This window comes from Piliocolobus tephrosceles, chromosome 8 (assembly GCF_002776525.5).
Source record: "Piliocolobus tephrosceles isolate RC106 chromosome 8, ASM277652v3, whole genome shotgun sequence".
Classification (NCBI taxonomy): Eukaryota; Metazoa; Chordata; class Mammalia; order Primates; family Cercopithecidae; genus Piliocolobus; species Piliocolobus tephrosceles.
In genome coordinates, this window is record NC_045441.1 from 139415315 (window position 1) to 139427770 (window position 12456).

The following is a 12456-nucleotide window of genomic DNA, read 5'->3' on the forward strand; positions in this document are numbered from 1 at the left end:
TATCAAATGACAAGATTTCTGTTTTAACCTGTGCAGTTGTGGGTATGTGGCGGGGAAAGGGGTCGTTCTTTTGACAGAGAGTCCTACATGCCACTTGACCCTGCTCTCTAAAAACATGGTTTCCAGCCAGTCTGGGCTGCTCCCTCGTGCCGTTCTCAGGCTGGTGATCGAGAAGGCAGGTGCAGCACTCAGCTGCCAGGAGTGGGAGCTGCCAGAAACAAGAGTCACAGAGATGTGCAACAGCCGTAAGCAAGCTTTACTGCTTATTTCATACAGGATGGGGAGCCACACCCACTTCCTCAGACATCACACCCATGCTGAAGTCCAAAAACATCAGCCCTCTCGTCTTTCCACTCACAAGTCCCCATCCCCTGCAAGCCCCAGGGAACTGAAAGTGCGCCGGCAGCCGCCAGTGTGACGAATCCACAGCCTTAAAGCCCACTTGCCTCACTGTCACCCTTCCATTTAGCTTGGCCTCATCCTTGACCTCTGTCCCCCACCTTGAGCAAACGCAAGGACTTCTTCCCAGGCAACTGCTCCAGGACACACTGCAGTTGGGGGTGTCTCCCCTTATCCCTTCCGGGTGGGGACCATCTCTAAGACTTGTTTCCAGATGCCATCAGCATCTCCTCTCCTACCTTTTCTCTGTTCTCAGGGCGAGTTCCTCACTGACTCCCAGGTCCTGGCCAACTAAAGCACCTGGGCCTGTCATCTATGGGGCCTCTAGCAATGGCTCCTTGTGTTCTTCCACTCCACCCTCCAATCTCCTGTGGCTGCAGAAGCCAGGGTACCTGTGGGAGGAGATGGCTCTTGGCAAGCAGTGCAGGGGTCTAGGTTCCAGAGATGACCACCCCACATCACCCCAAATTCCCACCATCGCTCCCATTGCTTTAAGTCTGACTCCAAAACAACTACCTATGCAGTCCTTTCTCCCTCCCCTCACAGGAGGCAATACTGACCCTGAGGAGTCGTCTCAGTCAGTGCAAGAGGCCTCGTCAGGCTCCTTCTGGGTGTCTGTTGTCACCTGAAACCCTCCAGGGAACAGATTCCGGGCCCTCTGAGTTCCCCACTGTTGTCTGGGGCTGGAGGCAGGACTGGAGCCTGGTGACAAAGGCCATCAACTGGGCATTCCATGATGCCCAGTGTCCATCAGGCTCTGTCCCCTGCAGGCCCCACCCTCCTCACCATCACTTGACCAGGATGGCTTCTCCTCATCAGGCGAGGGTGGTTGTGAGGGGCTGGAGTAGGGCCTGGACAGGACGGAGGCTGCAGCCTCACCCCACGGCTCCTGCTGCTGCTGCTGCTGGTGAAGCTGCATGGAAAGGAGAAGGAATGAGGGCCGCCCCCCAAGGAGGGCAGGGCCAAGCGCCTGGACTAGAAGCAGAGGGCTTTTCAGCCTCCTCCTGCGACTCTGCTAGACCCTTCCGTAGACTCTGCCCCGCCTCAGTCTCCATGTTGTTCACCAGCCTTCTCCCCACATTTCTCCAGGCACTGCTCTACTCACCTGGTGCAGGTAGATGGCATGGAGACTCATCTCGGCAGAAGCAAGTTCTGGAAGCTGGGCCAGCTTCTGGCCCCCAGTGCCTCCTGGGGACACAGAGCTGGAACACAGCATGAAGCAGGTCAAAAGACATTACCTCCACCCACCATACCTCAGAGGGCTCCGCTTCTGAATCCCCCCAACAGTGCCCCAGCTCCCGGCTCCAAGAGGATCAGCCCAGCCCCCACACCGCTGCAACTCAGTCTCCACTCCTTACCTGGGGTCCTGGGCAATTCGGGAAATGGAGGCAAGGAGGCTGGCTGTGGCTGCAGCTGGACAGGGGGCTGTGGGGCTCAGATCCCTCGGAGGCAGGAGAGGGTGCACAAAGAGGTTGGCCAGGAAGGCCTCAGGCTGGGTGCGAGAGGAGAGGGAAAGCCAAAGAGGGAGTCAGAAGAGAGGACAGAAAGGGAATGTGGAGGAAGGGGAGGCCTAAAGAAGGCAGGAGAGCAGGCTGGGGGCGGGGGCCGATGAGACAGATTACTACCTAAGGTGAGGCTAGAGGGGAAGGGTTTGGAGAGGAGTTGTGGAGCTGAGGGCAGAAGGCGAGGCCAGGCTTTCACTCACCAGGGGCGAGGTACAATTGCTGAGCACCCCCGGGGTGGGGGGGCTGCGAGCCGAGGTGGCGCCCCAGGCAGCTGCATCTTGTTGTACTCGGCCCCAGAGGTGCCCAAGAAACTTAGAGCTGTGCCCTGGGGGGCGCCAGAGCGGATGCGCCAGGGAGAACCGCATCAAAGAAAGCTCAGTCTTGCCATCCTCCGCACGCTGAGACAGCGAGGCCTCAGTCTGTCCCGCCGAGAGCCACTGTGAGCAAGGACAGTCTTTCAGGTGCTAAGAACGCTGAGCCTTATGGGGCCAAGTGGGACAGGAAACACCGCCCCATCTTCCATGTGAAGGAAACAGACCACAATGGGGACTTGTTCACCCTCACCCAAAAATACAACAGCGGAGCAGAACCCGGGTCTAGACCCAGCTCAGGGATAGGGCTGAGCCTCAGTGCTTTGCCCAGGGTGATCCTGACAGCCTTCGTCCAGGCACCAGTCCTTACTCAGCCCCACCCATGGGCCAAGCCCATTCCTCATCCCCGGGTGGTCTTTGCTCCCATTTACTGACGTTACTATGTGCCAGCAACTCCATTATGGGCTCTACAGACATTTTCTGTGTCATCACAAGCCTGGCCTTGGCTGTGCTCTGGAGGGCACATTGCCATTGTCACCATCTGACAGACGAGGGCACGAGGGCACAGGGAAGGGAAGTGACTTGCTCAACGGCACAGGTAGCAAGCAGTGGCGCCAGGGCTGGAACCCAGGTCTGCTCCGAGAGGCAAGCAAACTCCCACCCAGCCGAACCCCCCAGGGCCAGGGAACAGCTCTGACCTGAGGGTGGCCGTGGCGCTTCACATCCATAAGGGCAAAGGAACAGATGTCCCCAACCCCAGCCACATCCACAGTGAAGTGATGAAAAAAGTCGATAATCTCCAGGGCACGAGGGCGGAACCAGAAAAGCAGAAACAACGGGGTGAGGAGCGGGGACAGGAGCTCCTCCAGGAGGGAGACCTGGGGAAGCAGCGGTGAGGCTGAGCAGGGGTCGCTGAGGGGCCCAGGCATGTTATCAGGACCAAGCAGCCCTCAGCGACCCTCGCCAGGGCAAGAAGCCTCCCCACCCAGTCACTCCCTAGACTCCTGGGGTAGCCCGTTTGTCCAATGCCCTCTGCGCAGACAGACCCCACAACTTCCTCCTCAGCTGTCGCGCCCACCCTCACCGCTCGGTACTGCAGCAGCTGCGCCATCTGCCGGTATGCGCGGTCCCTGCCACCGGGGCCAGGCTCCTCCGGGAGGTAATGCATGTGGGCCAGGGCGGTCTGCAGCAGAAGCTGCGGCGCACGACCCTGGCACTGCTCTTCGGGAATGAAAGACCTGAAAGGCGAGATCCGTGGGGGGAAGGGGCTTACCGTTAGGAGGACGCGCAGTGGGATGCAGGGCTGGAGGGCCCCAGTGGTGGGAGAGGTAAGGGGGGGAACCTCCCATGGCCCCAAATCAGAGAAACCGACACACACCACCTCCCCGGGCATCTGCCGTCGCACCTGGCCACGGTGGCGGTGACCCCGAGCGCGGTCATGGCGGTGAGCACGTGCTCCACGGCCAGCACGTCCTCATCGTAGACCGTGAGCACAAGCAGCGCGGCGAAGAGTGCGCCCGCGAAGAAAACGATCTGGCGGGCCAGCAGCGCGCGCAGGGGCGCGGGGGGCGCAGCGGTGCGCAGGAAGGCGGCGGCGGGGCGGTAGGCGCGCGCCAGGCGCGCGCGCAGCTCGTGCGGCAGCTCGTTGAAGTGGCGCAGCTGCAAGCGCGCCAGGCGGGACCAGCCGCGCGCCCCAAGCGCGCCGGGCTCGCGCCGTAGCAGCTCCACGTGGCTATAGAAGGCGTGCAACACCTGCCAGGCCAGCACCAGTGGGCTCAGCGCCAGGTTCAGGGCGGCCAGCAGCAGCACTGTGCGCCCCCAGCGCGCTGCCAGGGCGCCCCGCTGGTCGCTGCGCTTGTAGGCGTGCGGCAGCTCCCAGCCCCCGCGGAAGAGCGAGAAGGGACCGCGGAAGAGCAGCAGGTCGACATTGAGCGCCAGGCCGCGGCTGAGGAAAGCGGCACTGCCTCCCCAGGGTAGCGGGCAGCGGGCCGGCAGCAGGCCCTTGTTGGCCAGCGCCACCTGGTAGTTGGTGTAGCGCAGGATGCGGTGGTGGACGTCCAGCTCCGTCAGGGGCCGCGGCTGCACGCACAGGCCCCCGCTCTGCTGCAGCGCCAAGAGGCGGGACTGCACCTCTGCCCAGGGAACCGAGCTCAGCTCCTCCTGAAACGGGCACTGATGAGAGCCAGCGACCCCCATTCCTCTCCACAGTGATGCTCAAGCTCCACACCCCTAAGTGTGTGGCCTGAAAACCCGCAAACTGAGTTTGCGACCACAAACTCGCCAGGGCCAAGCTACATGCCTCATTGTCCCCCTCTCCCACCTTTCCCTTTCTGCCCTCCCTTAACCCTGTCACTAAAAAGGGCACACCCTACTTCCTTCATCCTCTTCTAAACTGCCCTGTTCCTCATCATCCCTGCCATTCGTGTGGCCAGTAGTCATGTCTTCCCTGGCGACGCCTCCAGGTGTTGGACCTAGCTTCTCAGCTCCTTAAAGGGCCTAAGGCCCCGTCAGTTGTACACACAAAACAGAGTGGCTGGCGGGGGGCGGTGGCTCACACCTGTAATCCCAGCACTTTAGGAGGTTGAGGCAGGCAGATCGCCTGAGCTTAGGAGCTCGAGACCAGCCTGGGCAACATGGTGAGACACTGTCTCTACTAAAAATACAAAAAAAGCAGGGTGTGGTGATGTGCGCCTGTGGTCCCAGCTACTGGGGATCGGAGGCTGCAGTGAGCTGATATCGCAGCACTGCACTCCAGCCTGGGGGACAGACCCAGACCCTGTCTCAAAAGAAACAAAACAAAAACCCAGAAAGTCCAGCAGTTCATGGGAGAACCTCTCCTTCCCGTTTCCAGTGCCCCCACTAACTCTGGAACAGAATCCTCCCCACCTTCTGTCTGGGCATGCTTTATACTCCCAGTCCCACCCAACTCCAGGCCATCTTCAGTTCTGTCACCAGAAGCCTTCCCAGGACCTGGGCTATGTCCGTGTCTGGCAGTGGGGCACTGTCAGATCTCATTTGGAGGCTGCAAACCTCACTTCAGCCCAGTTTCACTCAGCTTTCCCAGTCTAGGTTAGTCAAGTCCCCCAGGCTGGCCTCTCCAGTCCATCCCAGTGTCTTCCCTTCCCTTCCCCTGGAAGGAACAGGGGAGGAGGGGAAAGAAGGGAAGAGGAGAACGAGACGGGTGAGCAGTCTCCTGCCAGAGCCGATCTGAGGTCCAGCTTCCGCTCTCACCACCTCTATTTCCCTGGCCTCCTCCCTCCCCCCGGCTCAGGGGCCTTCTAAGACCTCTCCCCTTGCTGCACATAAAGGCTGTGCAGAGGGCTTCGGACCTCCCAGGGGAGCAAGGGAAGCAAGCTGCAGAAGGCTACCTTCGAGCTGTGCCTCAAAGAAAGAACTTAGATACAGAGGACGGAGGAGCAGACTCAAGATAGTGAGGAAACAAAGGGCAGAGCATAAGCAGAGGACAGTGACAGGCCAATGCAGTGGTTTCCTGCAATGGTGGGGGGATGGCTTTGAAGGCTCTGTTTTAGGCTGGTGGGGTCCATCTCCCTGCTGCAGCTTCCAAAAGCTCATGGCTTTTCCCCACCTTCCTGCACTGGGGCTTGGAATGTGCTCCCCTCCCCTCCTGTCCTGCCCTTCCAAGCCCAACCCAAATGTCTCCAGCTCTGAAAAGTCAGATGACCATCCTTTCTCTAAGCAATGCTTTTAGCACAAACATGTAACTATATGTCATCTTATATGAGCCATCTAAATAAACTAAACTCCCTTAGGGTAAGGGCCATGCTCTCTAAGTGGTGGTAACCCCCTCCTGACATTATTCTGGGCTTAGAGCAGGTGTCAATAAGGCGTCATTCTTTCTGCCCTCTTTCCAGTTGGCCCTTCTATCTGTACAGTCCCACTTCTTGCCCTCCTCTCTGTCCACCCTCTCATGGCACCCTCCGCACAGACACAGCCACCCAGCTCACCGGGGGGATGTGCAGGGCCTCCCTGTAAAACACCTGGATGTCCCAGTAGCTGAAGAGGTTGCAGACTGAGCGAAGCAGTTGGACCAGCCAGAAGCCCGCAGCCAGGACCAGGAGGAGGACGAGCAGTGGGCTGGAGCGGATCCTGTATGGGGTTGGGTGGGCAGTGAGGGAGAAAGGTGGGCGCCTGAGAAAGAGGGAGACCAGACTTCGGGAGCGAGGGAAAACTGTCACGAGGAGGGGGATCCAGCTAGACCAGCAGCTCTCAGAGTAGGGCCTGGGGCAGGGGCGGGGAGCTGAAGTGGCCCTCACAAGTGTGCAAAGTCAAGCCTTTTACAAATAATACTAATGCGTTCTGATGTTTTCATTCTTGTTCTCTGAGTGTGCAGTGGAGTTTTCCAGAGGCTACAAGACACGTGAACATGTCACATCACACTGACAACTGATGAAATGTGTGCTCGTACACTTTTTTTTTTTTTTTTTGAGATGGAGTCTTGCTCTGTCGCCCAGGCTGGAGTGTAGTGGCACAATCTCAGCTCACTGCAACCTCCGCCTCCCGGATTCAAGTGATTCTCCTGTCTCAGCCTCCAGGGTAGCTGGGACTACAGGTGACTGCCACCACGCCTGGCTAATCTTTGTATATTTTAGTAGAGACAGGGTTTTACCATGTTGGCCAGGATGGTCTCGATCTCCTGACCTTGTGATCTGCCCACCTCGGCCTCCCAAAGTGGTGGGATTACAGGCATGAGCCACCGCGCCTGGCCGCACTATTACATTTTAAAGTTATTCTCAGCTATGATTTCCTTCTTTTTCTCCTTTTTATTGAAATAAGCTCTCTCTCTGTTACCCAGGCTGTAGTGCAGCAGTAGAATCATAGCTCCTATCTCCCTGCCAAATAACAGCCCAGGTCTGGTACAGTTATTTGGTTGGTTGGCAAAGAGAACATTGCAATCCACGCATTCAAGGAGGAAGGTTGGGAAGGCAACAATGAAAATGAATCGTCTGCTGGGAGGAGAAGGGTGTAAGGATGCTGCAGTGATCAGACAGTCACTGTCTTAGCCTCCTGACTAGGCTTAGCTCGGACTGCAGGTACGCGCCACCAAGCCCAGCTAATTTTTATTTTTTATAGAGATGGTGTCTCACTTTGTTGCTCAGGCTGGTCTCAAACTCCTGGCTTCAAGCAATCCTCCTGCCTCAGCCTCCCAAAGTGCTGGGATTACAGGTGTAAACCACTGTGCCTGGCCTAATTTTAATTTTTTATAAGGTAAATTGTAGATAGATACGACTCCCATAAACAAAAGCTCTTTAGGGTTCTCAACCAATTTTAAGTGTATTAAGATACACTTAATACACTTTAATTAAGATACACTTAATAGGCCAGGCACAGTGGCTCACGCCTGTAATCCCAGCACTTCGGAAGGCCAAAGTGGGTGGATCACCTGAAGCCAGGAGTTCCAGACCAGCCTGGCCAACATGGTGAAATCCTGTCTCTACTTTAGAAAATACACGTGGTGGTGTACACCTGTTATCCCGGCTACTGGGGAGGCTGAGGCAGGAGAATTGCTTGAACCTGGGAGATGGAGGTTGCAGTGAGCCTAGACCTCACCATTGCACTCCAGCCTGAGCAACAAGAGTGAAACTCTGTCTAAAAAAAAAAAAAGATACACATAATACACTTTAAGTACAACTTAATACAACTTAAGTACAACTTAAAGTGTATTAAGTGTATTTTTGGTCCTAAGACCAAAAGCTTTGAGAACTGCTGATCTAGATCACGGGACAAAGTGGGGCTCCTGTCTACTCCTCTACCCACTTCCCACGCTTCACCCCCAGGGTCCCACCAGGTTTTCACTCACCTCTCAGCACACTGGGCTGAGGGTAGGATGGCATCTGACAAGGTCACTTTGCTGTGGAACGGCCCAGGTCCCGTATGGTTACTTGGTGGGTTGGCAAAGAGAACGTTGTAATCCACACATTGAAGGAGGAAGGTTGTGAAGGTGACAATGAAAATGAATTGTCTGCCAGGAGGAAGGGAAATGCCAGGATGCTGCAGTGATCAGGGACAGCCAGGTGGGCTCCTGCCCCATCCCCCAGAGCAGCCCATGGTTATCCTCCCCCACCCTGCCCCTGCTGAGCCCCTGGGCTGCTTGGGAAAGTGTGGGATGGAAGGAACTGGTACAATTAAGGAAGCAAAATGACAGGAAGAACCCATGGGCCCAGGGGACCAAGTTCCAGGCCCGGGCTAAGTGTCTTACCCCAACTGGAAGACATCCTCCAGCAGGATGCAAGCAAAGCCATTCCGCTGGTGGTAGTTGTAGATGTGGACGCATGTCAAGGAACAAGCCTGAGGCACGGGGGGCCTCTCCTGAGGATGCCTCCCCTCAGCCCCAGCACATCTCCCACCCACGACACCCTCACGGAGTCTCCCTGCCAAGAACAGTGCCAGCTCCAAGGGGACCTTCCCGTGCCACCTCTGCAGGCCTAGCGCAAAGGATATCTTGGTGAAGAAGCTGTCCAGGTTCTGGATGTGATGCCAGGAGCCTGGGCACAGAGGGGAGAGTGTCGGCCCCTGGTATGTGATCAGTTCTCCATGTTCTCAACCCACTGCCAGAGGCCCAGCCTGCGGTAAGTACTGGAGCTCCCAGGCACCACTAACCTGCTCCCACCCCCACCCACACCCACACACATACCGCAGAGCCCCTCAGGGACATGAAGCAGGGGTTGCTGCTCCTCCCCATGGATGGGTGAGTCTTGGGACCCCTCAGGGTCACAGTCCTCCAGCCGCTCATAATCCTGTTCAGGGATCAAAGGGCCTACCCGCAGCCCAGGAGAATCCTGGGGGCACTGGTGTGAGGGAGGGGGAGTTGCCGAGGCCAGGGCTGGGGTTGAGTGGGATCCCCAGGAGGGAGATGCAGAGGCAGGTGTCATTGCAGGTTGAGCCTGTGTTGGGGGGGTGGCTGGGGTGGGGAGAGCACTGTGGCAAGGCTGAGCCCCTGTCCCTTGTAGCACTGAGCAAGGGGGCCTTGGGGTGGGAGGGGAAAATGAGGAGGGGGAGGTTCTTGTATGAGGGGCAGGGGACAGAGAGAAGATGGAGATTCTCCCTCCCCCAGGTCCCCGGCATGAAGGAGGAGGAGGAGGTGGCAGTGGCATGGGGAGCAGGGGCACTGATCCAGGCCCCAGGTCTCCCCACCGCCCCAGCCGCCCTCTTCTCCCCCCCCAGCCCATTTGGCTCACCATCAGGCCACGGCTTCTCCAGAAAGGTTGGAAGGATGGGAGCTGTTGCTGCTTCCACAAAGGTCTGTGACACTGAGCTGGGACTTCAACAGGAACAATGACAACAACAATACTAGGTGACTCAGCCTAGGCAGGCCTCAGGCGTCCCAGCTCTCAGTCACCTGTCTCATCACTCACACCCCTTCCAGGGCAACCTGAGGCCAAATCCCTCAGGGCCTGAGAGGGGCATCAGTTTAAGAGTGAGGGGCTAAAGAGCACATTGAGATGAGAAGATTCCTATTATCTCCATCTTCCGATCTTGAATGAATGAAAGATAAAAACAGCAGCCGAAATGACAAAAGCAAAAAGCAAAGTCGTATTAGAGCCAGGTATGGTGGTATGTGCTTGTGTTCCCAGCTACTCAGGAGACTGAGGTGGGCGGATGGCTTGGTGCAGGTTACATTGGAACAGTATGGGTTACAGTGAGCTAGATCTAGCCACTGCACTCCCACCTGGGAAAGATCCTGCCCCCCCACCCCTCCCCCAAAATATCCTATTAAAAGATTGTAGCTGGGCGCAGTGCCTCACACTTGTAATCAATCTCAGCACTTTGGGAAGCCGAGGAAAGAGGATTGCTTGAGGCCAGGAGTTCGAGACCAGCCTGGGGAACAGAATGAGAAGACTCCATCTCTACAACAAATCTTAGGGCCAAGATGTTAACCATTTTGTTTCTTAAGAGTGTACCTCCCCCACTTCCCTCCACACACACACTACAGTGATCAGCAGGGAAATATTTTGTGACCAAAATAGAAAAGAAGAAGTAAAGGGGCCAGGCATGTTGGCTTACACCTGTAATCCTAGCACTTTGGGAGGCCCAGGTGAGAGGATCACTTGAGGCCAGGAGTTCGAAACCAGCCTGAGCAACTTAGGGAGCCACCATCTGTATAAAAACTAAAAAACAAACAAAATAATTTTTTTCTTTTTGAGACAGATTCTCACTCTGTCACCCAGGCTGGAGTACAGTGGCACAATCTTGGCTCACTACAACCTCCGCCTCCCAGGTTCAAGTGATTCTTCTGCCTCAGCCTCCTGAGTAGCTAGAACTACAGGTGTGCGCCACTACGCACAGTTGATTTTTTGTATTTTTAGTAGAGATGGGGTTTCACCATTTTGGCCAGGTTGATCTTGAACTCCTGACCTCGTGATCCACCCACCTTGGCCTCCCAAAGTGCTGGTATTACAGGCATGAGCCACTGTGCCTGGTCAAAAATAATTTTTTTTTTTTAAAGAATAAGAAAAGGCTGCATGTTTTATTGATCTGAGGGGCTAAGGAAGGGAAGAGGGGAGCCTGACTTTGCACTCAAGTTGGGGAAAACTAAGAAAAGGAGGTGAAGAAAGGAAAGGCAGCTGCCTCGGATTTGAGAGTTGGTTTGGAGAGCTTAGAGTAGAAAATTGGGGTTCTCTGAAAGTTCCATTCTGTTTCCATCCTTTTAATTTTGAACTGTGACATTCTCTCAAGTCTGGATCCAACTTCTGTGACCCCCTGAAAAGCATCTGGGCTGAATCAGAAGGGAGGACAGCTGTTGAGTCGGGGACTTGGAAGGATAATTTGGGTACCCAGGGAGGAGCTGAATTGAGTTCCTTGTTGTCACCTTAACAAGGAGGAGGAGACCCAGGCAGCTGGTCTGGTGGCTTGCCCAACGCCATTCTTGAGGCCCTGAATCACCAGGTTTCCTTCTAAAGCCCATTACTGAGATGCTGACTCAGCCACCAGGTGTCAAGGTCTCTAGGGCTTAGGCCCGAGGGCTGATGTTGGGACCAGTACCCCTGAAATGGAGAGATGGACACCGTGCTTCTCAGATTGTTCACTGGAGGCAATCATGGACTCACCCACAAAACTTGAGTCCAGATGTGCCTGCTTTTCTCCTTCTGTATGGGGTATTGTAGTAGTAGCTCAGGTCTCGCATGCCTTTATACCTGAGCACGAGGCAGAGCTATGAAAACAAAACCCTGTCCTTCTAGAGGGAGCAAAATGGAATCCCATATTGCAGCGGGGCCAGGAAATTCCCAAAATCTTTCTTGACATCTGTCAAGATGGGTTATGTGGGGTGTTGTCTAGTCTCTCCCCCACCTCATTCACCCAGTGTCGCTCAGTATAATGGCTATTCCACCATAGTCACAATAGGACCCCTCCCTATACACCTGGAGCTCCCCAGCTCAACCTCAAACTAATCCTGGGAGACTGTCTTACCTAGTTTCACCCTGAATTCATTCTCATTGACAGCCCCCTACCACTACCCCCAATTCAAGCCGATTTATTATAAAGGGCACTTTTCCTGGCCAAGCATTTGGAAGGGAAGAGGACAGATAAATAAAACAGAGCCAGTACCCAACAAGAAGCCGCAGCCCAATGGGGAGACAGATACGCAAATAATTACAGAGAAGAAATGAGTGGTGCAAACTCTGGTAAGAGCCTGAGGCAAGTCATTCTGACCCGGGTGAGGAAGGCATCTGCGAGGCAGAGAGATCTGAGGCCGCGCCTTGATAAATTACAAGACTTCCATACCAGTAGTTCTCAATAGCTGAGGCGTAGGGCAAGAGTGTCAGAATCACCGGGGGAGTTCTTCCCCAAATACACTTGACAGATGTCCCGGCAGTTCTGACGCGCCTAGGAGAGCGGGGTGGGTGGCAGGGTATATGTACGTGTTTTGAAAAATCTCCCAGTCAATTTTTGTTCATTCCTCCCCCAAAGCCCGTTCTACACGCCCTCGAGATGACGGGACATCTAGAGATCCTCGAGCCTTGGGAAAATGGCCCGAGGTCAGCGGCTGACGCGTTACCATGGATACTCCATAGCATGGAGGGCCGGACGGCGAACACCCTTTATACGTCACTCGGAGCCGACTGGCGCACCGAGCAAAAGGCAGGCCCACTTCCAACTCGGCTCCGCCCAGAGCAGGGGGGGGCGGGCGGGTAGGCGAGTCTCTCCAATCACAGTTCCGAAAGGAGGGGGCTGACAACGTACCCTCCAGTCACAGCTTGAAGCGAGATTGATGTGTCTTTTCA

At 55.7% G+C, this 12456-nt stretch overlaps 1 protein-coding gene across 1 annotated transcript; it reads right to left on the minus strand.

Annotated features, from left to right (window-relative positions):
• Positions 1-235: 235 nt before the first annotated feature.
• ATG9B (autophagy related 9B) lies at positions 236-12326 on the minus strand. Its single transcript, XM_023225492.2, has 16 exons — positions 12231-12326; positions 11957-12058; positions 8868-9494; positions 8675-8718; positions 8433-8497; positions 8034-8195; positions 6181-6322; positions 3621-4375; positions 3300-3453; positions 2914-3093; positions 2105-2341; positions 1758-1891; positions 1505-1601; positions 1186-1312; positions 960-1101; positions 236-791 (listed from the first exon to the last, which is right to left on the minus strand). The coding sequence occupies exons 3-15, from the start codon at positions 9412-9414 to the stop codon at positions 974-976; spliced, it is 2772 nt and encodes a 923-aa protein (XP_023081260.2). The 5' UTR covers positions 9415-9494; positions 11957-12058; positions 12231-12326; the 3' UTR covers positions 236-791; positions 960-973.
• Between the last annotated feature and the right edge of the window lie 130 nt (positions 12327-12456).

Excerpts from the sequence above, each read along its gene's own strand:
- ATG9B (XM_023225492.2), bottom strand. The coding sequence starts at position 9,414 with ATGGTGAGCCAAATGGGCTGGGGGGGGAGAAGAGGGCGGCTGGGGCGG. Across the intron at positions 4,376-6,180 it reads AGGCCCTGCACATCCCCCCG|GAGGAGCTGAGCTCGGTTCC; the intron begins GTGAGCTGGGTG and ends TGCCCGTTTCAG. Across the intron at positions 2,342-2,913 it reads AGCGCCACGGCCACCCTCAG|TGGCTCTCGGCGGGACAGAC; the intron begins GTCAGAGCTGTT and ends CCTTGCTCACAG.